Consider the following 27,480-nt stretch of genomic DNA (forward strand, 5'->3'; position numbering starts at 1 on the left):
AGATTTTTTTTCTAATTAAAATTTCAGAGATGCTGCTGACCCTGGAAACTCTGCACCTTCTGTTCTTGTTTGAAATTATAACTAAGATAAAAAAAAATTCTTCAGATATTTTGAAATACTTTATTTAGTATAAAAAAAATCATGTTTGTTTTTATTTAACTTTTGAAAACATGCTTCTGCCCCTGGGAGATCTTGGGACTTGTTATATTTTAAAAACAAAGACGTCTTATTGGCTAAGATTTAAAAAAAAAAAAAAAAAAAAAAAAGTTTACAAACCCTAAAAGTTGCTCAATAAGCATATGCTTTAATATTAAATAATAATAATAAGAGCTGGAGTTTGTATTTTTGACCAATTTTGATGCCAATAGTTTCCCTTTTTAGTGAAAATAATTATCAGCTCCAAATATCGGTTATTGGCTACTAATAATTGGCATCGGTATCGGCCCTGAAAAAAAAAACATATCGGTCTATCTCTAATTGACTTTTGTCAATTAAATTAAATTTAATTAGCGGGAGAGCGTAAACATCTCCAAAAGTAAAAGTGTCTGTAATGCCACAAAAAGATGCTAATTTGTTAATTTATTAATTTTATATTATTATTATTATCAGGGATGTCTCATACCACTTTTTTTCAGACTGATACCGATACTCAGACCCTCAGTACTCACCGATACCAATACAAACTGCCGATACCAGTAGTACATTTTGATAACTAAAAACAAAAAAAAAATCACTAAAAGATATTTTTAAACAAATAGATTTCCTTTAATTTTGACCAAAAAAAACAACACAAAAAAACAGCACAGTCACTCTTCAATATTCTTAACACTCAAAATAAAATAAAATGCTCCTTTAGTTTCGGATTCACAATTTTGAAGTATTTCCAAACCGGTGAAGTTTTGGTGAAAAACACAGACATGCTTGAGGGTTCATTGTTGTCAAAACAGGAAGTGACCTTCATGATTTGCCATGGTGTTAAACTATCCATCCATTTTTTGAACCGCTTATTATTATTAATTTATTTTATTAATTAGATTAATTGATAAAAAAAAAAAAAAAAAAAAGTCATGCTACTCGATTTGAACTAAACGCACCCACGGCCACTATTTGAGGAAATTGGATTTGTATGAAAGATTGTTCATGTCAGCTTTTTGTTTCATACATATGAATATTCAATACAAAGAATGTAATAAATGACTAATAGTTACCAACAAGTGTGTGCATAGCATTCCATTTGGTTAGGCAAAGAACTAGGCTGATTAGTGGATTAAAAATATGAACTGGATGCAGACGGTGAGTGAAACTGGACTGGCTATTTATTTATATTGATGTATTTACACGGCACAGGCAGAGTACAGGCACATTAATATAATAATAAGGCTGGCGGAAAGCAGCCTGACGGGTTTTAGTTTTCGCCTGGCACTTAGGGAGACACTGACGCTTTGTTTGTAGGGAAGTAATCCAACCAGAAAGTGGAATATACCCAACGCGTTTCATGGAGCAAACCCGTTGTGATCAGTGCAAAAAAAACGTGTCCTCTTCAGGTACGGCTCATGCAGGTCACGTAGTGTGTTCATAAAAAAACAAAACGGGGTAAACGGGAGCTTCCACCCACCAGAGGCGTCAAAGTGAGCGACAAGTCAGTACCTCCTTTGTCCGTGTTTCCCGACGTCCGTCATGCAGGTTTTAGGCCGGAGGGCTGAAATGAAATGAGGAAGATGGCGCGCGTGTTCTTAGTGAGGCCAGTTGACATTTTTTTGCTCACAGGTCACTGTGCCCTGATGTATTATTTTTAAACAAGTATCAAAAAGAAGGGAGTAAGGCCGGAACAATAGACGTTATCCTATTTTTTTTCATATATCCCTGACATTGGCAGCCGATTTTAACTCATCTTTCAAGGCAAACACAATATTGTGTGCTTTTATTACATTTACGATGTGGGTAAAAAATGAAAGATCCATTCTTTCATTAAGAAAGTATTTTTCTACCTTATTCCGTTCTTTAGGCTTTTCACAAAGGCTTTGATCATTCACGTCATCCTTGAAAACGTTCAATTTCATCAGATTCCGTCATATTTCACACACCGGCAGCTCATTGAAAAGAGATACAATGCTGCCATCTGCTGGCTATAGTTAGTGGGTGTTTTTGGTTTCACAACCCATTGACCAGGCAGCGCTACACTGAGGTGTTGCCCTTCCCATTGATTAAAAAAAAAAAAAAAAAGTAGTTGACACAATTTAACGTTTATGGCAGCATACATTGTAATTTTACTACTCGTTCTTAAACGTTTTTGGCGAAAAATACTTTTTTTTAAAAAACATTTTAAAAATAAGCAGAGTGTATCAAAGTGTCCATACAGTGTTTTTTTTTTTTTAATTCACTGTGCACTGATTTATGGATTTTTTTTTAATTCACTGTCCACTGATTTATGGATTTTTTTTTTTAATTCACTGTGAACTGATTTATTGATTTTTTTTTTAATTCACTGTCCACTGATTTATGGATTTTTTTTTAATTCACTGTGAACTGATTTATGGATTTTTTTTAAATTCACTGTCCACTGATTTATGGATTTTTTTTTTTAATTCACAAAAAAAAAAAAAATAAAAAAAATAAAAAAAAATTGCTTTTTTTGTGCTCTAGTCAGAGCAATAACAGCATTGCAATAATGGTATTGCTTTGGCGCCATCTAGTGGCATCTTGATGCCATGGAGTCAATTTGAAGTGAGAAAAGGAGTTTCATTTAATAATAATAATAATAACAATAATAATAATAATAATAATAATGATAAATTAGATTCATAGGCGCCTTTCTAGACACTCAAGGACACCGTACAATTTAATTAACAACTTTTAAATATAAAAAAAAAATAAAAAATAAAAGCCACAAAAACACTGTTAAAAAAAAAAATTAACAGAAGCCGTGTTCGATAGTGACCCAATCACAACCCAAATCATAACTGTGACTCAACACACATCTCCCATCTGGTGAACCACAAATACGTTTTGAATAAGGGTGTGTAGACTTGTTTTTTTTTTTTTTTTTTAATGCAATGCACTATGAAAACGAAAATCCATGTTTCTGTCACTCACCTGGGTCTGCTGCCTGCTTCTTCTTGTTGTGATGGACGATCTGATTCTCATTGGTCATTTTCACATCCTGGTCTTCCACGTAATTACTGCGACATGACAAAATTTCAAAGGGGCAGAATCACATGAATCTGCTGTTGATCAAGAGTGAAAAAAAGGCTCAACAAAATACTCAATCTAACAGGAAGTTCAAGGGGAGAGGGAGTGAGGGATCGCACATTAGGAGCGTGATCAGGGTGGGACACAACCAGGTGGGGGGAACATTCAAAAGCACTGGGGCAATCTTCAGTGTGAGGAGTGACCACAAGGGGGCGCTCTGTAGTATTACTCACTGTTTGTGGGGTCTGCTGCCATGGGGGCTGAAGTGGAGAATTACAATCAAACTTCCGAAATTCTAACTTGCATATCTAATATTACCGCAGTTTTTTCAACTTAAGGCTTTTATATGCAGAAATATTGATATTAAAAAAAAGGCAACATGCATGTTGACATGCAGCATATAAAAATTAATTCAACTTTAGCGACACCTACAAAATCCAGTCGGACCAAATAAAGTAATTAGCGTCAACTACGAGCACAATAATAAATATTTGGCATACCTGATGACGGTGTTCCTTTCGCGGTGCGCAATGTAGGCGTTGTCGGTGAAGAGGATGGTGTGGTACGGCACCGCCGGGTGGTCGCACGTGGGCAGAATGCCGCGGCTCCTTTGGCTCACGCTGTCCAAGATGCCGTTATACACCAGGAGGTCATCCACGAGCAGCTACACAAAAACACACCAGACTTTTGTTGCGGACATTGTCTATTATTATGTGGTATCTTTAAAAATAAATAAATACATAAATAAATAAAAAAATAAAAAAAAGTAGGGTATGCCAACATGAAGACTTGTGTGTATTTAAAAAAAAAAAATACAACAAAACAATGAAAATAAAAAAATATACATTTTAATTTTTATTTTTAAAATAAAATAAAATTAAAATTAAAAAATATTGTTTTATTTTATGTATATATATATATATATATATAGATATATATATAGATATATAGATATATATAATTAACAAAAACAAACAAAAAAGTTTATTTTAATTGTTTTATTTTATTTTTAAAATAAAATAAAACAATTAAAATCAAAATTTTATTTTAATTGTTTGATTTTATTTGTATTTTTTATTCATATATATATACATATATATATATATATATATATATATATATATATATATTAGGGGTGTGAATTGCCTAGTACCTGACGATTCGATTCGTATCACGATTCACAGGTCACGATTCGATTCGATACCGATTAATCCCGATACGAATTTATAAGTCGATTGTTGCGATTTTTTTCCATTCAAATTTAGAAAATACTAATCAGTAAGCTTGTAGAGTGTAAGATTTATATGAAAATGTATTATTTATTTATCTGAAATTTCAGTCTTATAGAGGTTGTAATCTGTTTCATGTTTGAACAGCATTAAAATAAAATATTAAGGCTTGTTCCGTTCATATAACATTCTTCCATGCTCAAGGTGTGAATCCGAACCCGAAGTCAGACGTTTTGTTGAATATTTTTCCATTAAAAATGGAAGTTTAAAAATCGATTCACACACACACACACACAAAAAAAAAAAAAAAAGACAATGATGATAAGACGTTGAATCGGTAAGACTACCGAATGAACAATTCTGAGCTCTTAAAAAAAAAAAAAAAAAAAAAAAAAAAAAAAAAAAAAAAGAAGATTTTTTTGAATTGAATCGATTCGAGAATCGCACGATGTAGTATCGCGATATATCGCCGAATCGATTTTTTTTAACACCCCTAATATATATATATATATATATATATATATATATATATATATATATATATATATATGTATATTTCTATTTACTAAAAAAAAAAAAAAAAAAACAACAAAAAAAACAAACAAACATAAAATGGTGAGGAAGCGCACCCCAAATTCCTTAACTCCTCTCTGTGGGGTCTTGGAGTAATTCCACAATTTAATCATGGATACGGTCACCGGCTGATCAAAGATGACGTACACGCGGTTCACCTGCACGCAAACAACACATTCATTCGCCAAAACCACCAAAGTCACAGCTTTCAATGTTTCTTTTTGTTTTTTTTCATCTAATGAAACCCTCACCAGTCCAGGGAGCACCGGAGCCAGCCACATGTGTCGTCCGTCCTCCGTGCTGTTGATGCCGTCTATTAATTTATCCGGCGTCCTCACGTCACCGCTCACGTTGTCGAGTACGTTAACGCTGTCTGGGAAAGCGGCGATGTCTGGCGGGCGTTGAGGAGCGGATCTTGAATGAAAAGGTGGGGGAAAAAAACTGCATATCTTCAGCATTTTGACGAATATCGGCAGTGGCCATTTTGAAGAATCATAAGGCTGATAATAGATACATTTTAAAAAGTGTTCAGGGGGGAAAGAAAAAAAATGAGGGAACTAATTTAAATGTTCATACATGTTCATAGATGTTTCGGACCCTGCGCCTTCTGTTTTTGTTTGAAATTAAAGCTCAGTAAAATTGTAATATTGCAGATATATTGAAGTTTAGCATACAATAGAGAGCTATTTACTTAAGTTTTTATTTAAGTCTTGAAGACATGCTACTGCTCCTGGAAGATCCCTGAATTATTTTTAGCTTTTCAAAACTAGTCTATTGACTAAGATATTTTTTTAACTCCAATATTTTTTAAATTCTAAATGTTGTTGTTCAATAAACATATGCTTAAAAAATAAAGACAATTAACTCATTGATTCCCAGCCATTTTCAGTGAAGCAACCCAGCTGTTTTACTGGATTTTGACTGATTTTGCAAGGCCCACAGGATATTGTGTTTGATTGCTATAAAAACATGGAACCTAGCAAAAGAAAGATTAGCATCTTTCTTTCATCAGGAAATATATATATATTTGTATCTGTTTCCATTTTACAGCAATTAGCATTAGAATAAAGTTAAGTTTAATCAATATTCATTCACGTTCACAAAAAGAGCTTATTGCAACATGATCCTGGCTGATCTCTTCTACTCTGCTGCCACCTGATGGTCGTTTTTTGTGATAACTACCATTGTTTTAAGCCACCTCTCCATACCAGAAGCTACATCAAAGCCTCCTGTTTTTGGATTTGAATGAGTTAATAAAATAAAAAAATAAATAAATAAATGAAAAAAAAAGAGCTGGAGTTTATATATATTTTTTTAAAAATTTTACGCCAATATTTTCCCTTTTAGGTCTATCTCTAAAATTGAATTCATTTGACATTATTTTCTATCAAGTGGGCTACTAAAGGATACTATTTTCACGGAGGCTGATCTTCTCATGATTCTGGCTGTAGAACTCGAGGCCATTGAGGCCGATGTAGTACGGGTCTCCCCAGGTCGTTAACAGCTGCAGCTGAAAGATGACTGGCGGGTAGAAAAAAATAATAATTAAGGAATACAACACACAAATGATCAAATTCATTCACATTCACACACACACCTGCCTTTTACTACACAGCATGTTTTCAATTTGCAAAAGGATACATCCGCAAGGCATGATGGGAGCTTCGTAGTCCATGCTGGCTTGTTCGGCTTTCTTAGCGCTTCGCCTGGAGTGGACACGAGTGAATTGGTGTCGACTTATTTCTATAACAACACAAAACGCAAACGGATGTGTTCGTACTTGTTGGGGTACTCGTTAGCGCTCTTGTTGTCAGTGGGCGTCTGGAGGTAGTCCACAAAGAGGATCTCTTGGGCAAAATCAAAGTGACAGTTGCCTGGACCTTTCCTGATAAGGAAGCCCTCGAGTGGGGAGATGGCGAGGTCGTCCATGATCACGTGGAGCACCTTCACCTAGGTGAAACATTTTTTTTTCCCCTTAGTGGGAAAGTTTAACAAGCGTGATGGTTTGTCGTGAGAGTGTCCCCCACCCCTCTGTACGAGTCCTCGGACGACTTGTTGTAGTTCCAGATGCGAAGCCCGGCGATGGTCTGCGTCTGAGGGAAGGCGATGGTCACGGTGTGAGGCTCTCCGTAGGAAAACGGGATTAGCCACATGTGGTGGTCATCTGTGGTGATGTTGTGGCCGTCGATAAGCCTGGGGGGGAAGAAAATGGCGCACCATTTTTGAATATAACATAATTGTGTCAATGGCAAAAAAAGTCAGACACTACAAAGGAAATTTTGTGTCCGAAAAAGTACCGCATTTTCCGCACTATAAGGCGCACCGCATTATAAGGCACACCAGCACCGCGACCCTTGTGAGGAATAAGCGGTCAAGAAAATGGATGGATGGATGGATGGATGTTTTGTACAAAACAACCCAGAAAGTTGAGTCAAATTGACCCAAGTGCTGTCGTGAGTCAGCCCAATTTTTTATCAATATTGGGTTATTTTTGACCCAGCAGTTTTAAAGTGGAAGTCAACCATGAACATTTCTTAACGATAATATAGTATATTGACCTCAATAGTCTAAATGCGATATTCTGATTCATATTACATCTGTAGAATATGAGTTCTGAAGCAAAATCCAGCCATTTTTATCCATCTCATGGTGGGACGGCTATTTTGTCACTTCAATGTTGCTCTGATGTCAGGCCCCCAACCACAACAGGTGATCACAGCTCACCTGTTTTCTGAAGCTTAGCTGTGATTGGTTGTTACCTGAGCAACATTGATGTCATCTTCAGTCGACAGCAAGTGGCAAAATGGCCGTCCCCTGAGATGGATAAAAACGGCTGGATTTTGCTGCTTAACTCATATTCCACTAATGCAATATTAACCACTAGTGGGGCTGCGTAGAACATAGAGGTGTGCAAAATTTCCGATTCTTAGATTATTCACGATTCGGCCGTGGAACAATCGAGAACGATTCACAAACGTCCAAATTCCGATTATATAAATATGCCAAGGGAAGCGAAACGAGCGAAAAGTACGCGGAACTGAAACGCAGTAGCGCGCGCGGTCTTCGGGACGCTTTTTGGGACGGACCGAGAGTACACATCCACAACTCACGCCTCGAGATTCAAAACAACAACAGGCATGGCTGAGCTGACCAACCCACCTCTTCATGACATCAGACCTGCTCCGAAAAGGCAAACAACTTGAGGAGGAAGTATCAGCTAGCTGGCTGCAGTGCGTCGGTTAGCGTTCTACAGGGCGCCGCGCAGTGATGCGAACGAACGAACAGAAAAGTAGTGGCTGGCGGTAATGGCGTCTGACTTTATTCAGAAAAGAGTATTGTGGTGGAAATGTATCACGCTTTTGAAAACAAATAGTTTTTAGAAGAAAAACGCTTTATTTCCGAGACCCCAGCCAGCTTGCTGGACTATTTTCTTTTTTATTTTCTTCTCGTCCAATGTCGAACCAGAACGCGTGTCACCGAACGCTGTCAAAAAGAAGTCAGTGCTGATCGCACACACGGGAGGTGAGGATCAAATTGAGATTCATGTTAAAAAAGCCGAACGATCCCATTAATGTTTACACGTTCATGTTTACACAAGTTAAAAAGCAGAAAAGCACTTGAGGTTTTTTTTTGTTTTTTTTACCTCTGAGAAACTTTAATGTTTACATGTTCATCTTTACACAACTTAAAAAGCAGGAAAGCACTTTTTTTTTTTTTTTAGGCATTTGTATTGAAGTAGTAGTTCACATTGTCTTTCATTTATACCTCAATGCACTTTTGAGTGGATAAAAATAATATATTTTTGCTCAATGCTATGTTTTATTCTGTTGAAGACTGAATATACTTAAAAGCTGTTGTTACAGAATGAGCACTTGAGTATTTTATTTACTGTTTTGAACTGTTAACTTGATACTGAAATAGTAGTTTATGTAGGCCTGGGAGGACTTTTGTACTATTTTTGTAACTAATGTACGAAACATTAAAAGCACAAAAATACATTGTTTTTTTTCTGCTGCCTGGGGGGGAAATCAATAATCGTTTTATAATCGAATCGTAGCCTCTGAATCGTAATCGCAACCGAATCGTGAGGTGCCCCAAGATTCCCACCTCTAGTAGAACATATTGTAAAAAAAAAAAATTGAAAAATTGTCAAGGGTTAAGGGTCACATTATGTTTAATACGTTAAAATTATGAAGAGGTCCTTGAAAAAAAAAAAGACCAAAATGATGTAAAGGTCTCCAGTATTTTACACAAAGACATACATACTTCTCGAGTGAGTGCAAGCCATGTCCGTATTCAGGCAGGTCGCCGAGGTCCCCAGGTGAGGCGGTCATAATCGTAAGGTCCAAGGGTAGCCCCTCTCCATCTTTGCCGACCACCTCCAGTCCTGTCAGGCCCATGTACTGCGAGTCGCCCCACGTTGATGCCAGCTCCAGTCGAAGGCCTGAAAACGAAGAAAAGTTGAAAACGAGACGTCGTCATTGAGACGATGGAGACAAAAAAAATTTTTTGACAATGGGCACTCACACTTTCCAGTGTACATCCCAGGAATCTGCTCCAAGTTCTCCAACTGGCTCACAGTGGCGTTGAGGTGAAGTTTCAACTGAGAAAAAAGAAGAAGAAGAAGAAGAAGAAGAAAAAAAAAAGTAGATTACAAAATGTTTCTTTCTTGTGCCTCAAATCGTCATGGTTTTTGAGTGTGGATAATGTTGAATTGTGGTAAAAGCTGGCATTTTTGTAGTGGAAAATAGTTGCCCACATATCCTGACTGCTCTTCAGCATTCACATAATGAATAACTGTGGCAAGTCAAGTGTTATCATCATTGTAGAGATATTTTAAGTGGAAGTCAAAGACCCCTAATCCCCCCTCCCTCCAATCCAGGAGTCTTTATCAATATCAGAAGGCGGCCGTGTTGCCACTTGCTGTTGAGAGAAAATAACATCACAGTTGCTCAAGTCTCGGGTAACAACCAATCACAGCTTAGCTTCAGAAAACAGTTGAGCTGCGATTGGTCGTTTCTTGAGCAACTGTGATGTCATCTTCTTTAGTCGACAGCAAGTGGCAAAATGGCCGCCACCTGAGATGGATAAAAACAGCTAGATTTTGCTGCATAATTCACATTCCACAAATGTAAAATTAATCAGGATGTCATGTTTAGACAAGTGAGGTCACATGTATCATACTATTGTCACAAAATATTTAAAGGGATACTTGACTCATTCAGCCGTTTTCAACAGTAAAAAGTTCATGTTTTGTCTAGAATCAATGTGATAACGTCATTAATTTTCATGTACAATAAATACTTTTAAAAACAAATTTGTACACTTGCTGTCGACTGAAGATGACATCACCTGTGCTGAGGAAGTAGTCAACGACCAATCACGGCTCACCTGTTTTCTGGGTTTGGTCACCAAACTGAACCATGATTGGTCGTTACCTGGTTCCTCAGCACAGGTGATGTCATCTTCAGTGGCCAGCAAGTGGAGAAATTCGTTTTTAAAGATATTCATTGTACATGTAACATAATGAAGTTATCACATGGACAAAATATGAACTTGTTGTTGCTGAAAATGGCTCAAGGAGTTAAGTATCCCGTTTAGGTCGACTGCCCCTTTAACGCCAAATACTTACGGCGAGGTCCTCCTCCCGGAAGCCAGCCTGTGTGAAAGGTCTTTCCTCTCCCTCTCCGTCTGCAGTGCGCGGTCGGTGCAGTTCCTCTTCGTGCACCGGATTCTCCGATCCCTCGCTTTCTCCGAGGAAAGTTTCATCAAAACGGGACATGGCCTCCAGGATGTCATCATCGGTCGTGAACAGAATTGTGTCCCCGAACTGATCCAATCCTGAATTTAAATAACATAACAGAAGGCTGAGAATTTATATCAAATCATTTTTTTCCCACTGAAAACTTGTAATCAAAATTTTGGGTTTGCAAAACGAAGAAAAAAACAATTCCATACCTCCCGAAAGAGTGCCGGAAGCTTTCGCAATCTCGCCCTTGAAGATGCACCTCCCATCAAGCATCATCTCCACCACCTTGACTCCTCGGAAAGAGTGGATGCGCGACTTGTTGTAATTCCACACGCGTATCATGGCGACCTGGTACGTGTGCCCGAAGTCCAGGAAGATGGTGTGACTCCGGCCGGGCGTGAACGGGGCGAGCCACAGGTGCATGTCGTCCTGCGTGCGATGGACACCGTCCGTCAGGTTGGTGACCACACGGGGGTCCTTGCCGTATGCGGGCAGGATGTTGATGTCAGGGGGGTCTGCGCTGATGTGGGCGGGCCGCACGGGCTCTCCGCTGGAGCTGAACACTTCCAGGCCGTTAAGGCCGACGTAGTGGCGGTCCCCCCAGGTGGACAGAATGTTGATGAGCAACCTTTGACCCTTGGGGAGAACGGGGATCTCAAACTCTTCCTCTTGCTCCATGAAGAAATCGCCGTCGGGACCCACGCACGGGAGCCCCCGGGGAGCCGAGGAGGAGGAAGGCGGGCTGGTGGGAGCGGCTGAGGGGTTGAGGGCGAGCGCAGGGGAGCCTCGGCTGTGCTGCTGCTGGAAGTCGTCAAATATGTCGCCCTCGAAGCCCATGTTGGAGATGCGACCACGTTGGCACTGGTTGAACTTGGTGAGGGAGTCCCACGATTCCATGAGGGTGTCGTCCCGGTGGCTGGGACCCAAAGGCCTCGGGGTCCGTTGCCTCCTGCTGGCGTTGGCTGACATTGTCGCCTCTACAGAATACACAAATGGAATCGGTGTGTCAGAAAAGTTCTAGGACAGGGGTCTGCAACCTGCGGCACTTTAAAGGCCCAGTCTGCTGGTTTCATTCAGGAAAATGCACTTTTTAAATACAGGATTTAAACTACTTCTCAATTTACAGATCTGGGCTTCTCTTAATTTCTGGTGGTGATTTTGTCCTAAACCCCCATCCCCCCCAGCCTGTATTTTGCCATTTTGTGTTTGTTTTGTAAACAGCGGGACGTTTCAGTGGAAAGACAGTGTTTACACCCCTCCAGCCAATCGCAGAGCTGGGGGTGGCGTGTCGCAAACGGGGCCGGGCGAATGTGTCAGCTGCGTGGCGTCACTCCCGCGGCAATTTGAAAGCACACACGGATTTTTTTGTTTCACTCACTCACAGAAGCTTACATGTGTGAATGAGTGAGTGAGTGAAAAAAAAAAAAATCCATGCGTGCTTTCAAATTGCCACGGGATTTCTAACAACAAAAATTGTTAGAAAAATGTCTGGGCAAAAAAAAAAAGGAAGAAAGGCAGACAATGACCATAATATGTCCATAAACTTGCCGGTATGAAAAATTAAGTTGGATGGTTGTCATATTTTTGTGTTGTGGTGCAGCTCGAATTAGGGCCCTCGGTACATTCGACTAACACTAACAAATGGTTTCCCTCATTACAATTGTCCAATGTTTTGCGGCTCCAGAGATTTTTTGTTTAATTTTTATTGGCCTAAAATGTCTGTTTTGACAAGAAAGGTTGCTGACCCCTGTTCTAGGACATGAGCGAAAAGGCAGAAAAATCAGGGACAGCAACGACATGGAGGAACATAAACCATCAAAGTACACGAGTTGAATTAGTATGTCTACTTTTACCAATGTGATTTTTACACAAGCATCTCCATTTCTACTTATATACAAAATGTACATTTTTTTTCCACCTTTGTCAAAAAGTAGATCTAAACATTCCGAATGAGCATCCCCCACCTGTATTTGATTTCATGTGTTGCTCCTCAGGCTGCCTATTTCTGAAGGAGCTCCTTCGCCCGCTGATGGGCCGCTCGTGCTTTTGCTCTCCGAGCTGGTCCAGCAGGTCGCAGTTGAGGTCCAGCGAGTCGGCCTTCCGCTGCTGCGCCCCGTTCGCCGCTTTCTCCCCTCCCCTGCACACCCGACCGGGGTTACACGGCAGCTCCGGGAGCAACGACGACGAGGCGGCAGACGGCGTTTTGGATTCGGCAGCGGGCGGCTGCTGAGGCACAAGCCAGCGCGGCCTTTCCCGGCTGGCCTCGCAGCCCTCCGGGGCGGCTCTCTTCAGGGGCTGCAGCCACTGCGGGGTCATCCGCGAGGATGACGGCTGCATGGTGACGGTCTGCGGCACGGGCTCATCAAAAGAGTTCCTTTGCGCTGCTGAGGATCGCCGAGCGGGGATGGGAGGAAGAGGGGCGTGCGAGCTCTCCTGCGTGTTCATCACGGCCGGACTTGGCGCGTCATCGTGCCGCTGGGGGCTGGCCCCCCGGAGATTGTATGCCGAAGACGAAGGGCTGGAAAACAAGGAATCTGAAGCTGGGAAGTCCTGGAGCTCAATGGTGTTGCTGTAGTCGAAGACCTGATTGCCGCAGCCTCGCTCCAGCTCGCCCTCGAATACCAACGTGCTGTTGAGGTACAGCTTTACATGACGTGCGCCGATGTCAAGTTCCTGCAGAGGAAAAGAGAAAAGGACCCATTTTGGGTAACACAAACAAGTTCTATTTATAGAGGTGCTTTTTACATACACTGCAAAAAATAAATCCAAACAGATTGACTATAAATACACTTCTACATCAAAAATGTAGGTAGTCAAGTCAAGTGAAGTCATCTTTATTTATAGTATAAATGCAGTAGATATAAGACATCAGGCAGGTTTTTTTTTTTTTTAAACTTCAAGGGATACTTCACTTATTTAGCCCATTACAGCAATAAAAAGTTAATATTTTGTCTATAATTAATTTGATACTTTCATTTCATTAGTACCTTTAAAAACCCATTTTGCAACTTGCCGACTCGTCAACTGAAAATGACATCACAAGGGCTCAGGTAACTAATCACAGCTCACCTGTTTTCTAGATTTGGACATGTGACATTCACAAGCTGAGCTGTGATTGGTTACCTGAACTCTTGTGATGTAATTTTCAGTCGACAGCAAGTTGCAAAATGTGTTTTGAAAGGTACTAATTGTACATGAAAAATAATGAAAATATCAAATTTATTACAGGCAAAATATTAATGTTTGACTGCCAAAAATGGCTAAATAAGTAAGTATCCCTTTAAATTATGCGTAATCAAAGTAATATATTCCTCATAATGACTTTTTACCCCCAAATATTTAGTTTAGTTTAGTGCTCAAAGACAGCTTAAAGAAAATAAAAATAAAATAAAAAATTTAAAAATGCATCTAAGATAGAAAAAACATTAAAAAAATGAATGAAACAATGAATCTTCAATAACTGGACATTAAGTTTATAAAACACAACTGACTATGGATTTTTTTTCTCCATTGATGCACTTAGCAGGAGCAGTATTAAATAATACATTGACATCGAGCTGACAAAATGAATCGATTAATTGACAAATGAATCTGATTTCAACATATGTACAGTAATTGTTCACTGATTTCCGTAGTCCTTCATGAAAGACGACTGATTATCTTCTGTGTTTACTCAAAATAAGACATTTGCACACATCTGTTTTTACTTTGGAAAACAATGACCGAACCGGTAACATTGTACAACATTAATCCCCACCCCCCTTTTTTTTTAATCTCCACCTTTTTTCTAATCACTATAGAAATTCGAAGTACGAAATAAACACCAATCACTGGTTAATAAACAGGTAATGGAGGGAAGGGGATGCTATGGTAATAGACTTTCAGGCAAAATTAAAAGTGACAGATTAATCAATTCTAAAAATATTCAAAAGTGACAGCACTACATCCATTTAATAGATGCACTGAATGAGTCCCACAAGCTAGCACTAAGTAGCCGTTATGGATAACGACATGGCTGACGCCCAGCTTAAATCCGACTGATCCTCCTGGCACAGAACCCACACAAACCCCGGTCAAGTTAAAACATTCCCACTCGTATCTCCTTACCGGTCACTCGCTCACTTGGGATCCGCCAGACTTTAGGAAGGAATCGCTAATACTGCAAAGAAAACAAAAAAAAACCCAAAAAACCAAAACAATACCTCTTGGGCAGTACGTAGCCCTGAATGAACAACAGTGAGGATGAAAGGACGCGAGCCCACATTTTCCTCTTACACTAATCTTCATGGCTAATCTCTCTGTGCTCCACATTTGGGACAGACTGAGTGGCAGTTCAGCCAGCCACTGCTTAAAAAGAACTGCAGCCTGACGTAACTATACGGACAAGGTCACCCGCTCCAAAAGCCCAGCAGCGCAATTACAAGAAAAGCAAAAAAAAAAAAAAAGGTACTAACATTGAGGCTTCTGTTGTAGTTCCAGATTTTGATGCGCGATATCCCAAAGTCTGCAGCGTGCTCCGAGTTCCGGATGATGAAGTAGAGCTGGATGGGAGGGTGGAAGGGACACGTCCACATGTGGCGCTCCTTGGTCGTCTGTAAACCCAACAGAACAGACACAAAACAACATCAGTGAATGCCAGATGTTCTTCAAAAGTATATAATGAGGTGTCACTTCTTTGCGTACGTCACCAAAGAGGAGGGAGGAATTTACTTCAGTATGATTTGATTTTGATTTTTCTTCGATTCACTTCACTTCAGTTCAATATTGATTAATTATGGAAAATCAAGTCTTCTTAAATATCAAGGACATGCTAAAACTCCACAAACATTAAATATCAAATTAAATTTTGCGGAGGAAGCTGCTGGTTAGATGATTTAGTGTTATAATCACCTAAGTGTTACCCAAACAAGGATGAGGTGAAAATATTTTCATAATTATAATTTAATAATTGTAAATATAAACTAAAAAGATTCTGAACTGTCTTAAAGTACACTATGTCAGGTCTTTCATAAATGTAAGAAAATACATAAATTTATGTGAACAATAAATGTCAAGAAAAAGAGTAAAATGCAAAAAAAACAAAAACATTTGGCCTTTAAAATTCTATTTTCTTATGAATTTATTGGAAAAATATATATTAAAATAATCGATTCATGGTTTTATGAATCGATATCAGGCTCGAATAGGAAAATAGATTCGATTTTGATTATTCCATTTTTTAAACCCAGCCCTAGAATTTATCCCCCCAAAAAAGTTTGTTGAATGCAGATGTATACCAGCACAACCTTGTAATATACAATGGATATAAAAATCCACCCTTTTCTTAAAAAAAAGCTGAGGTAATGTAGTTGCACAAGTATCCACACCCCCAAAAAATGATCTGCTGAGTACAAATCAGACCGTAAGACCGACCTTCGCCTTGCCATTGACGAGCGCCGCCAGATTCCCGGGATAGTCAGCGTTCCTGATGTCGAGGTCATGCGGCGACACATACAGCTTCTTGTTTCCGGGGCCGAAAAACTGCAGCTCCGTCAGGCCCACCTGCATCTCGTGGCCCCAGTTGGACAGCAGCTCCATCGTGACGTACAGAGCGGGGGGCACCTCCGACGCCCGCCTTGGCTGGCGTGACAGCATACGCAGAAAAGGCGCTCTGAAGCACTGCTGACTCAGCATTATTCGCGAGGGAGGCTTGACTCGCAGGTTTTGGGACTCACCGGCGGTTTGCTGCAGTCTGTTTTGACACCCTGAGGAATGTTCGAGGAGGTGGGTGCAGCTTCGAGCTCCTCCAAGGCTTTCAGCAGTTTGTGCTGCTCCCTGAAACACAACATGGCAATCTGCTGATTCTTGCTCTCTCAAATCATCATCATCATCAATCATCATCATGGGGCTCAGCAGGGACAAAGAAAATGTTCAGTTTCATGTAGTTTCTATAAATAGCACACTTTCAGCCTGCAAAATGTATCAGATTACTATAAATAGTTGTACAGGGAGGCTAACAAAGTGGTTCTCAAACATCCGAATAGGCTACGTGTATTTCTTGCAACTTTCCGAGGTTTTTCCTCGCAAATCTGTAAGTTAATTTCTCGTAAATGTGCTCTTTTTTTTTTTTTCTTGCAATTTGCCACTTTATAATGTCGCAAATATGTACAACAGCGTATTCGGGCCATATATATATATATATATATATATATATATATATATATATATATATATATATTTTTTTTTTTATATATATTTATTTATTTATAGTTTTTAACTCAAAACATTCTTCAAAAAAACAGGGCTATATCTCTAATAAGCGGTTATTCAGGGTTTCCATTATGATTAAAAAAAAGATAAAAATCACTTCTTTACTTCTAATGTCTATATAACGTTGATCCAAATGATGTCTGTTTTTGTAAGGATTAGTTTTTGTCTTGAAAAAATATGACTTAATTCTCATAAACATTAACCCGGGAAAAAAAAAACAACTAAGTATTTTTTTTCTATATAATCGACAACATTTTCAATTACTGTTGCATTTAGGGGTACACAATACTTTCCATTAGCATTATGAGGGGTTCCTTGGGAAAACAAATTCTCCCATGGATAGGACAAAAAAAAGTTTCATATCCGCTGTGCGAGAATACAAATCCATGCTTGTGTGCTTATTTTGCACCAACCTGGAGCCCATGAGTGTGATTCTCTGCATGGCCACGGTGACTCTGCTCTCCTCTTTGTCGCTGCTGTTCCGATGCACTAAGCCGTTCATCATCTGCTGCCCTCCGCCCTGGATCAAGTGAAGCAGAATGGAAGAGTGAGACACACACACACACACACAACCACGAAGCTTTTGGGTTGGGGTTTAGTTGCGAGCCAAATCTGTCACGGGATTAAAAACGGTCAACATGCGTATAGTGACAAGGATACAGTGACAGTGGCGAAGGAGGTCGTAACGGTTGTGGGGGCGTAATGCTGACCGTGTTGCGGGCGAAAAGCTCGGGACTCTGGTTTTCCCTCTGGATGGCCTCGCACACCCTACGGGCGACCTCGTCTGGGTCTTGCTCCTCGGTGAAAGCCCTCCTGGCTGTTGACAGCGGCCTCTCAGCCTGACTTGCTGACCCTCAAAACACACACACAAATTGATGTTATTAAACCGAGCGTTTTCATATCCTTTTTAGAAAATGCAATTAATCCATTCCAGATACCCAAAATACAAACAAAAAAAATTGTAATGTGTTTCTTTAATAATAAAAAATAACACACTGCTATATTGTATTTAATAAAAATATACAGTACTGCCATGTAAAGAATTTAAAAGTTTGCCACGTATTTCATTTCAATCCACTGGTCATCGTGCAGTAAAACAAACAAACATACAGATATGTATCTCACGGTTTTGTTGCAGAAACATGTTGTAAAAGAATGCTAATTAAAATGCATAAGCAAAAGACTTACTCGGACTACCCCAGCTGTCTTTTGAAGGCGGCATATCTAATGTTTTGCTCTTGACCAGCAATGGCTTGGCAGGTACGAAGGAGTCACTGTTTTCCTTGCGCCTTGCAGACAATGAACGCTCAAGCTTACGACCTAAAATAGGTGGACACAAGAAAATATTGTTGTTAATGTTGCATGGAATTTTTAAATCTCCAAACCACAGGACATGAGGGAAAAAAAAATAAAATCTTTTTTGAGTTATTAAAAATTGCATCATTAAAATTCTCAATTAATTTTCAACACTTAGGAACTCACAAATAATATGAAAACGACCAAATTGGGACATCGGTTCCAACCGATAGTGATGATATGTAACGTAGATTGAAAAGGAAGTTAAATTGTATACACTTATATGACTCTTAAAGGCACAGTCTTCCATTTTCACTCCTGGAAATCCACTATACAAATACAGGATTTTTACCCATGAACTCCTTCTCTATCGACACCTCTGGGCTTCTGCTAATGTGTGGTGGTGATTTTTTTCCTAAACCCCCACTACACTCACTCACTCACACATGTAAGCTTGTGTGAATAAAAAAAGTTAAAAAAAAATAAAAAATCCGTGCGTCAAGTTGCCGCAGAAGCGACGTCATGCAGCCGACAAATTCGCCCGGCCCCGCGTGTAACAACACTCCCCAACTCGGCCACCCGCCGCTTTGCAATTGGCTGGAGGGGAAAACAACTGTCTGTCCACAGAAACGTCCCGCTGTTGACAAAACAAACACAAAATGGCAAAACACAGGCTGGGGGTTGGGGGTTTAGGAAAAAAATCACCACCACACATTAACAGAACCCCAGAGGTGTCGATTGAGAAGGAGTTCATGGGTAAAAATCCTGTATTTATATAGTGTATTTTCCTGAGTGAAAGCGGAAGACCGTGCCTTTAAGAATGTTAAAATTATAGTTGAAATGTGTATTATTTTTTTTTATATATATTTTGTTGCTTCCAGTATAAGCATGTATGTATACAGTACATGTTTAGATTTGTTTTTGTCCAATCAGATTTCAGTCTCTACATGTTGCCATGGCTATCTGAGCAACACAGAATCAGTATCTCATGCAATATTCGGAATGAATTGCAAATTTACAAGATTTCAAATTCGTTCTCACACAGCAAGCCATGACATCACCGTTTTTCTGTGCTCTGATTGGTTGCTCAAACCGAAACTTGCCAACGTTGTCACGCAAACATTTTATTTTTTTTTTGCATGTTGGGGAAAATCACACTATATTTACATCTTAAAGCGGGCAGGTGACACCCACCTTTAGGCGCCGGCCCAAAGTCGAGGACAATGAGGTTGGCTGGGTCAAAACGGCTATGCGAACTGCTGGGCTGAGGATTGGAGGAAGACTTGGAGGAGGAGACGGGAAGTCCCAGTTCGTCGAGACTCTCAGTGCTCTCGTCGCGCTCGATTTGTTCCTCCACCCACTCTTCGTCTGACTCCTCTCCCGCCGAGCCGCGGCTGCTCCGGCGCATGCTGTTCTCCAGGCTGCGCCTTAAAACCTGGATACAAGAAGCTGCCGTTAATATGCGTGCACTCGCGTGTTACGTAATCTATTGTACAGCTTGGAGCATATCACCATTGTGAACTAATCTTTTGGCTAAAATACAAAAAAAAAGTCTTTAAAGATTAAGGTGAAAATAAAATTTAGTAGTGTGCCTGAATTGTGGGGGGAAAAAAAACAACAACAACAACAACAACAACAACACGGCAGGAAATGCATACTAGAACTTCTGAACTTCATTTGTGGTTAATTATAGGCAATTTAAAACTGATTATTATTTAACATGACCATGAATGTTAAGTAGTGTGCACACAACATTGTTTCAGTTGTTTGACTTCCCCACTCTTTTTTTTTTTTTTCCAGTCTCTACATGTTGGCGTGTTTTTTCACAAATATGTGAACAAGGGTGTTTAGACTTATATCAACTGTAGTGTTAATTTCATCAATAAAAACTTATCCATCCATCCATTTTCTTGACCGCTTATTCCTCACAAGGGTCGCGGGGGCTGCTGGCGCCTATCTCAGTTGGCTCTGGGCAGTAGGCGGGGGACAACCTGGACTGGTTGCCAGCCAATCGCAGGGCACACAGAGGCGAACAACCATCCACACTCACACGCACACCTAGGGACAATTCGGAGCACCCAATTAACCTGCCATGCATGTCTTTGGAATGTGGGAAGAGACTGGAGTACCCGGTGAAGACCCACGCAGGCACAGGGAGAACATGCAAACTTCACCCAGGAAGGCCGGAGCCTGGACTCGAACCAGAGTCCTCAGAAATGGGAGGCGGACGTGCTAACCAGTTAACCACCGTGCCGCCCCAACAAAAACTAAACAAAACAATAATTTTGACAACACACATTCACCAGATTAAAACTAGACTAGACTAAAACTCTCATTAGTAAACAACAACTAAATCAGTATGCATTTTCGTCAACTAATGAAGACGAGACGAAAATATCCTTCACCTAATAAAAACTGCACTCAAATCTGGACATTTTAGCTCATGTCATGTGACACACAGCACAATCTCATGGGACAGACACGAGGTGGATTCACGGTGAAAGGTTTAAAAAAAAAAAAAAAAAAAAGTAACTTATTGTTATAACTTAACATTAATCTTAAACAATAATGTTAATGTGACTGCTTGCTAACTATACTAGCGCATAGCATGGAGCCATCGTTGCCACTTGTATTTGTGTGTAGTTGTTTTTCATCAAAAAGATGAGAGAAAAATTGATGTGAAATAGTTTTAGATACGAAAAGGTTCAATATAATCTGCTGACAAAAAAAAAAATATATATATACAGGGGTAAAATGGTTGTCCTGACTAAAACATTGACAGTTTTTGTTGACTAAAACTAGACGAATAAAATTAGGTTTTCTTGGACTAAAATAAAGATTAAAATACTAGATTTAAGTAGACAAAAAATTGAATAAAAATGGGTTGAGGTTGACTAACTGATTAAAAACTAACTAACAAGCGTGACAGAAATTGGATTGAAACTGAGACCAAATTTAAAAATGGTAGACAAAATTAACAGTAAATAATGTTTTTAGCCAAATTTTGACAAAGGAGTAGTACAAAATACAAATCTGTTTTAAAAATAGAGGGAGTATAAGTATAAAAAAAAATGTATGACTTCCTGGCACTGACCTTGACTTCCTCGAGATTGAGAAGCACCTTTTCTCCGTGCTCCTGGCTGGCTTGTGGGCCTGTTTGGTTCTGGGGCCTAGAGCTGAAGGAGCGCGAAAGCACACAGGTGTCCCTCGGCGAACGCGGGCCGGAGCTCTGCGCGAGTGAGCGGGGTAAACGGCAGAGATGGAGAGATGCTAAATTGTACAGGCAGCTGCAGCTGACACACAGCCCCTCCCCTTTAAAAAAAAAATAACAGAAGCTTGATGGCCATTGTGTGCTTTTTACTACCTCCATGTCTACGCCTTCATACGTCTCAAAATCATCAGAGTAGCGTTTTTCTGGGCATATCTTCAAACTCTGTCCATCCTCCATTCGGATGATGATGGAATCCTGCTTGAAAATTGAAATATTGGTAAGCATATAGTGGCAATAAATGTCAAAACATGTGTACCTGTGTCCATTCTTTCCTCTGGACCTTTCCGGGGGCGGTGTGGCTCCTCCGCTTGCGGCCGGGCTCCAAATCTTCACTTAGCTGGTGGGCGCTTCGACAGACATCTGCTGATGAGTCACGGCACGAGAAAAGGGAACATGAAGAGCGTGCGGCGCTGCGTTCGCTCGCCACAGATGGAACGCTGCAATTATGCATGCAGATGGTCCACGGCACATACGAGGAGGCATGGAAAAGATGCTGCCGGCTAGGACTGTCACTATCGTTTATTCAATTGAGACTGGACTCGTGATCGGGTCACGCTAAGTTGATGGGAAATGTGTAGTCATAAAGACTGTTAATTAATTAGTATTGCGTAACACTAATAACTGATAAACAGATGGTATATAAAATGTGTACACAAGTAAACGTTTGAAAACCAACATTTCTAAAAGATTAAATACAAATTAATGCTGTCAAAGTTAAAGCATTAACTATTTAATTAATCACTAGGGATGTAACGATAAGCGCGATATCGTGATACCATGATATTAAAACTGCCACAATATTGTCGTCGTCATGTTCACGATATTTAAAAGCCAAGTCATCTTTTAAAGCAACACATCTGTTAAAAAAAAAAAAAGTCAGGTTGATTTCCATTTGTGCAACTCTAGCACCCTCTGATGGCTAGTTTTTTTAGTGTAATTTAATTTTCATTAGGGATGTTTTGGCCCTTTTATGTTTAAAAAATAGTCGAAGGGGAACATAATATGCCTGTGAAGCAAGTCAATATGTGGAGGAATTCAATGTGTGTGTGCATTAACAACATAACATAACATAATAATAAAACATAATAATAACATTGCTGTTATGTACAAAAGTAGAATATTGTGGGGGTTTTTTTTTTTTTTAGTATGAGCTCTTTTTTTTGTTTTTTTTACAATATTCTGACCTTTTTTAAATATCGCCAACCTCCCAACAACATCGTGATAATTATCAGCATTATTAATTATCAGTTTCGTGAGCTTCATTTCATGATAATATGGTATCGTGACGTTTGGATATCGTTACATCCCTATTAATCACAAAAGAAATATCGTATTAATCACGTATTAACATATATTAATCACACTATTAATTCATTTTTATTAGGTCATTTTTTAATCTATTTTAAATTATGCAAGTAATTAACCGATTAGAAAAAGAGGCGGATGAGCGTGTGCAGTTGATACTTTTTTTTTTTTTTTTTTTTTTTTTTTTTTTTTTAAGACGTCCTCATAACATTAAACGTTGAAAAATTAACACATAACAGGTTGCTCTTTAAGTTTGGCGGGCAAAAGATGTTGAGAAAAAAGCCTTTTTGATTAAGCGATTAATTGTGATTAATCAAAATGATTAAAGAAATTAATCATTTGACAACTCTAATTCAAATATATTTAAATTTAAAGTTACATTTCTTAATTATATCGAATATACAGTACCGGGTTTAAAAAAAATAAATAAATAATTTGTCACTCTAAGATGACACCCAATTTGATTGAAGTCATTAATTCTGTTGCATATAATTAGAGGGATCAATGACAGCGAATATAGAGAGACCATTATAAAAAAAAAAAAAAAACATTTTATAGTTGTAACACTCCTGTTGTGTTTATTTCTTAATAATAAATGTGCATGGGTCAATGTGACCCGTTCTAATGTTAAATCATCAATAAATAAATAAATCATATGCAATTTTCTTATATTTAAAAACAAAGGCGAGCTAGATTTTCCAAACGGGTCAATTTGACAAGCAACATAACAGGAGGGTTAATCGTCTAATTATTTTATACATATTCTAACTCATTAAAACACATTTTTTAAACATATTTGAAAACAAAAAATAACCAACCATGAAACACAAATAGTATGAAACATAGAAAATACTGTACTATATTGCTGTGCATGTTCATGCATGTGCCTTTAAGAGGCGGGGCCTGTTGAGGTAGCCATGTAATGTCTGCGAGTCTGCACGTGTGGGCATGAACTGTGGCTAAAAGCAGCTTCTTCATAAGTTATTAGCGGCTGAAAAGTGCATTTGCGACTGAGGCTCTCCTTTCCCACATGTGAGGGCATTACAGTAAGTACGTACAAACCCGTAGAGTGAATATTTATGGGAAACTACAAACCTGCTGTACACGGAGTCTTCCAAACAGGCGTTGTGGTGACAAGCTTGTGGTTGGGGCTCTTGTGCTGCTTCTTGCAAGATTCGGCATTGGCGCCGTTGAAATAAATGGAAAAGCCTTGTTCTAATCTTTCCAGTTCTATCTCTCTGGGGCCTTTGGCTTTGAGGCGATTCAGGATCCTGCGGACCACAGACAACTTTATATACCACCTCATGAATACAATGAGGAACAATCTCACAAAAGCTTCCGCTGTAATCTTTCTAAAAACAAGGAGATCATCATGTTTCTTAGTAATAATCAAGCACCAAAAGTCACAGAAGAAAGAAGCATCTTCAGCGTGAAATCCAATACGCGTCTCCTCAAGAGCCCGTGTTCACACTTCACCTGTTTTTTTGCTGGAGCTCGATTAAATATTCATCCGCGGTGTCGTCAACAGCGGGAGTGAGCTTCCTTCCGTTGCACGCCTCGGTCTCCTTCAAGTGCATGCACACAACGCACAAACATGTCAGGAAGGCTGACAGTTGTTTGACACAAAACCTCATAATAAGCAAAGTGCGCATTAAGTTTGCGCATGCGCGAGGGAAGAAACGAGGCTACCAACTACCCTATCAATTTGAATGGCGGAGATTAAAGTGGTGTCAATCTTTGCCTAACTGTACACTATAAAGCTTGCAAGTCAACTTCCCCGATATCAGTAAACCACACGCTATGCATGTTAATAAAAAACAGCAACTTTCCAGCCGTTGAAACGTTTCTATCAGAGCCGATTCCATTGGATCCAATTCATTTTCAATGACCGTTTGGTAGTTTCGCCTACCCACAATGCACCATGCCATACCCATAAGGCACCTTGAATTCGAGATGCGCACTTCGCTTATTACTATAACACCACATTGGTTTTGCTATGTCAATTATTTTGGAAAAAAATATTAATTTTCTAGATGAGGAACTACTGAAAAAAATGTGTGCTATGATTTCAAAATCCCAAGAGCCTTATATTGTTGTTTGACTACATAGCACACATAACTACTACAATCAATTTGGCACTGGTGTGAAACTTGAGGCTCGGGTCCAGATCCGGCCCACATTATTTTATATGGCCGGAAATTCTAAAGCATGTTTCTTGTTATGAAACTGCACTAAAATGACAAATTGTTGAGATAATGCCATCCAGTCCATTTCTCCAAAATAAAAAATATCTATCCTTAACAACTTGAGGGAGAATTATAATACATCCTATCTAGCAGTGGTGGGCTATTTTGAATTACCGGACGCTAACAATTTTTTTTTTTTTGCGTGAAATGATCTCAAACTTCTCTGTCGATTAGAAACTCTTTCGCCATCCTTGTCGCCATTGTGCCTACTAACATTAATCTGTAAGAAAAAAATGTTCATGGCAAACCTTCAAGGTAGGGATTTTGTTTTGGCTTTTTTTTTTTTTTTTTTTTTTTTTTTAATTCTTCATGCTTTAGAATTATTATGGCCCTCCGAGGGAATAAAATGAGATACAACCATGGATTTTCAGTGGGTGCTCATCTAGAAAACTTGAGTAAATATTTACCTCGATATATGTGGAATTAGTGTGATCATGTAAAAGAAAATAAAGGGTGGAGGTGGACAACAATTGCATGGGTACCAAAAATGTGTCGTTTTAGTGACTTTTATTGGGAGGAGAATCCATTTGTATTCATGCACCATCATGCAGGAAAGAAGAAAATCCCAAGACCCTTACTTGCGAATTACTACAGGCTACTGCATCTGTCAAAGAGCAGGGAGCAGAAGGCAAGCAAGGCAGGGAGGAGGAACACAGAATAGTGGTTAGACGGCAGCAGTTCAGATAGTAAGGGAAAGCATTGGAACACAAGTGCTGACATTTAAAAGAACCTCCTCTCCTCCGTGACGTGTTGAGTAAAAAAGGAGGCGGCAGGCTGTGAATTTGGCTGAGATGAGACACTACGCAAAGGGAACGTGGCCTACCTCGTTTTTATAATCCATAGTGCGGCGACGGACAGTTAAGCAGATGCTGTGTCCACATAACCTCGTGGTGCGTTCGGGCGCCCCTCGGGAAAAAAAAACAAAAAACACCAACGCTCCTCCTGACATTGGAGACACAAGGAGGAAAGACCGTAAACTTGCACGACGGCTGCATCCACCCCGCGTATTAACAGTAATGGGAATATGTCGTGGGGAAACATTTTATTTTATGCATTTTCGAAATGTTTTTCCAGCACAATCGTGCAATTTCTGTGCTTCGGTGAACGCAACCACGATTTGTCAGCCTTTATTATTGGCCTATGTGATGATCATAATTACGTGTGCTCTTTTTTTGAAGTGGATTTTGACTGAAACACATTTTGATACTTGATATTTTATACTAACATGATGTCGTACACTTGTCATAAAAACCTCCAGATCACCACCACTCGTGGCTAAAACGCACCTTTTTCCTTTCAGTAATTGCAAACTGCAACTCGTTGGTTTTCAGGTTGCATCCATCTTCCACCCGAGCCGAGCATTCTTCATATTATATAAAGCTGGTATCTTCTCTTTTTTCTTCCGCCTCTGCTAAACGCTGCAGGTGGATCCAGATGAAAAACAACACCTCGAGGTTACGAGTAATAATTCTACAAAGGATTTTTCTTCGTCCTTACATAGCAACGGGACACAAACATCTGCTAACTACACATTAGTTGCTAAAATGGGATATTAAATGACATTATACGGTGAAAACTGGACAACACTGGGGTTCCACTAACTCGCAAGATAACTGTCTCTACTGTCAATAAATGCGGTGCAAAGCACCAAACTAGAAACTGCGACATACATTAGCAATTACTAATATATTATTACTACGAAGAATGAATCTATAAAAGCGCAGGAAGTGTTAAAACACAGCCAACGTAAATAGTTAGCACATGCTAATGTACTGAGATGCTAGCCGGCTAGCGCCCACCGAAGGACTGCCAAGAACTGAACGCGTTCCATATACAAACTCTCAACACTTTAGTCAAAATGTAGTTATTGCAACTTACCGTCGCGGTAATAAAAATAATAAAATGCTTACCAATGTTAGCTAGCTGCTCTTCCTCATGTGTCCGCTATGTTGTGATGCCTGGTTACCAGGATGGCTCTCCACCAATCAGGAAAACCGCTGTTTCGAAGACACGCCCCGGAACCCCCCCCTCAAAAAAGCCATCAAATGAAACACGTCGAGCGTTAACAGTCGTAAGTTGAACACTGTTTATTATTTATAAATCCATACAGTTTATATAAACAAGGGATAAAACGAGGTCTGAAATAAAACCGTTTGTGGATGTAAACTAAATAGATTATGGTCACCCTCTTTTTACCACAGGATTCATTGCAGACTCATCAACTTTAAGAGTATGGAAAGTCTTTTTGAGCATGTCAACAATATTCTTGATGCACGAGTAGTTTTTGTCACCAATAAGACAATTCAGCGCACTAGAAAAAAAAATAATTTCTTCCCCAATAAATGCTTAAACAGCTATTTGAGATCCAGTACA

The 27,480-nt window shown here is 39.4% G+C and overlaps 1 protein-coding gene across 6 annotated transcripts; it reads right to left on the reverse strand.

Moving 5' to 3' along the window:
* Positions 1–1,035: 1,035 nt before the first annotated feature.
* Positions 1,036–27,102, reverse strand: katnip (katanin interacting protein). Of its 6 annotated transcripts, XM_077502623.1 has the most exons (30): positions 27,018–27,102; positions 26,394–26,525; positions 25,931–26,049; positions 24,338–24,426; positions 23,957–24,132; positions 21,813–21,919; positions 21,650–21,754; positions 21,380–21,514; positions 19,480–19,720; positions 18,178–18,309; positions 17,700–17,842; positions 17,403–17,509; positions 16,455–16,554; positions 16,153–16,359; positions 15,195–15,332; positions 12,705–13,413; positions 10,950–11,717; positions 10,624–10,832; positions 9,519–9,594; positions 9,258–9,435; positions 7,019–7,184; positions 6,772–6,941; positions 6,633–6,697; positions 6,402–6,512; positions 5,243–5,382; positions 5,048–5,149; positions 3,690–3,853; positions 3,423–3,449; positions 3,094–3,179; positions 1,036–1,699 (listed from the first exon to the last, which is right to left on the reverse strand). In XM_077502623.1, the coding sequence occupies exons 3-30, from the start codon at positions 25,946–25,948 to the stop codon at positions 1,641–1,643; spliced, it is 4,728 nt and encodes a 1,575-aa protein (XP_077358749.1). In that variant the 5' UTR covers positions 25,949–26,049; positions 26,394–26,525; positions 27,018–27,102; the 3' UTR covers positions 1,036–1,640. The 6 variants fall into 6 exon arrangements, with proteins under 6 accessions (XP_077358749.1, XP_077358747.1, XP_077358746.1 ...); XM_077502621.1 differs by lacking the exons at positions 25,931–26,049; positions 26,394–26,525; positions 27,018–27,102 and having other exon boundaries at positions 21,650–21,751; positions 21,813–21,916; positions 24,338–25,570; XM_077502620.1 differs by lacking the exons at positions 25,931–26,049; positions 26,394–26,525; positions 27,018–27,102 and having other exon boundaries at positions 21,813–21,916; positions 24,338–25,570.
* Between the last annotated feature and the right edge of the window lie 378 nt (positions 27,103–27,480).

Source organism: Festucalex cinctus, chromosome 17 (assembly GCF_051991245.1).
Source record: "Festucalex cinctus isolate MCC-2025b chromosome 17, RoL_Fcin_1.0, whole genome shotgun sequence".
NCBI lineage: Eukaryota > Metazoa > Chordata > Actinopteri > Syngnathiformes > Syngnathidae > Festucalex > Festucalex cinctus.

Coding starts and splice junctions, on each gene's coding strand:
- katnip (XM_077502618.1), bottom strand. CDS start 24,513: ATGCGCACTTTGCTTATTATGAGGTTTTGTGTCAAACAACTGTCAGCC. Junction 21,755..21,812: donor AGAGGAAAGAATGGACACAG/GTACACATGTTT, acceptor TCAATTTTCAAG/CAGGATTCCATCATCATCCG. Junction 6,698..6,771: donor GCTAACGAGTACCCCAACAA/GTACGAACACAT, acceptor TGTCCACTCCAG/GCGAAGCGCTAAGAAAGCCG.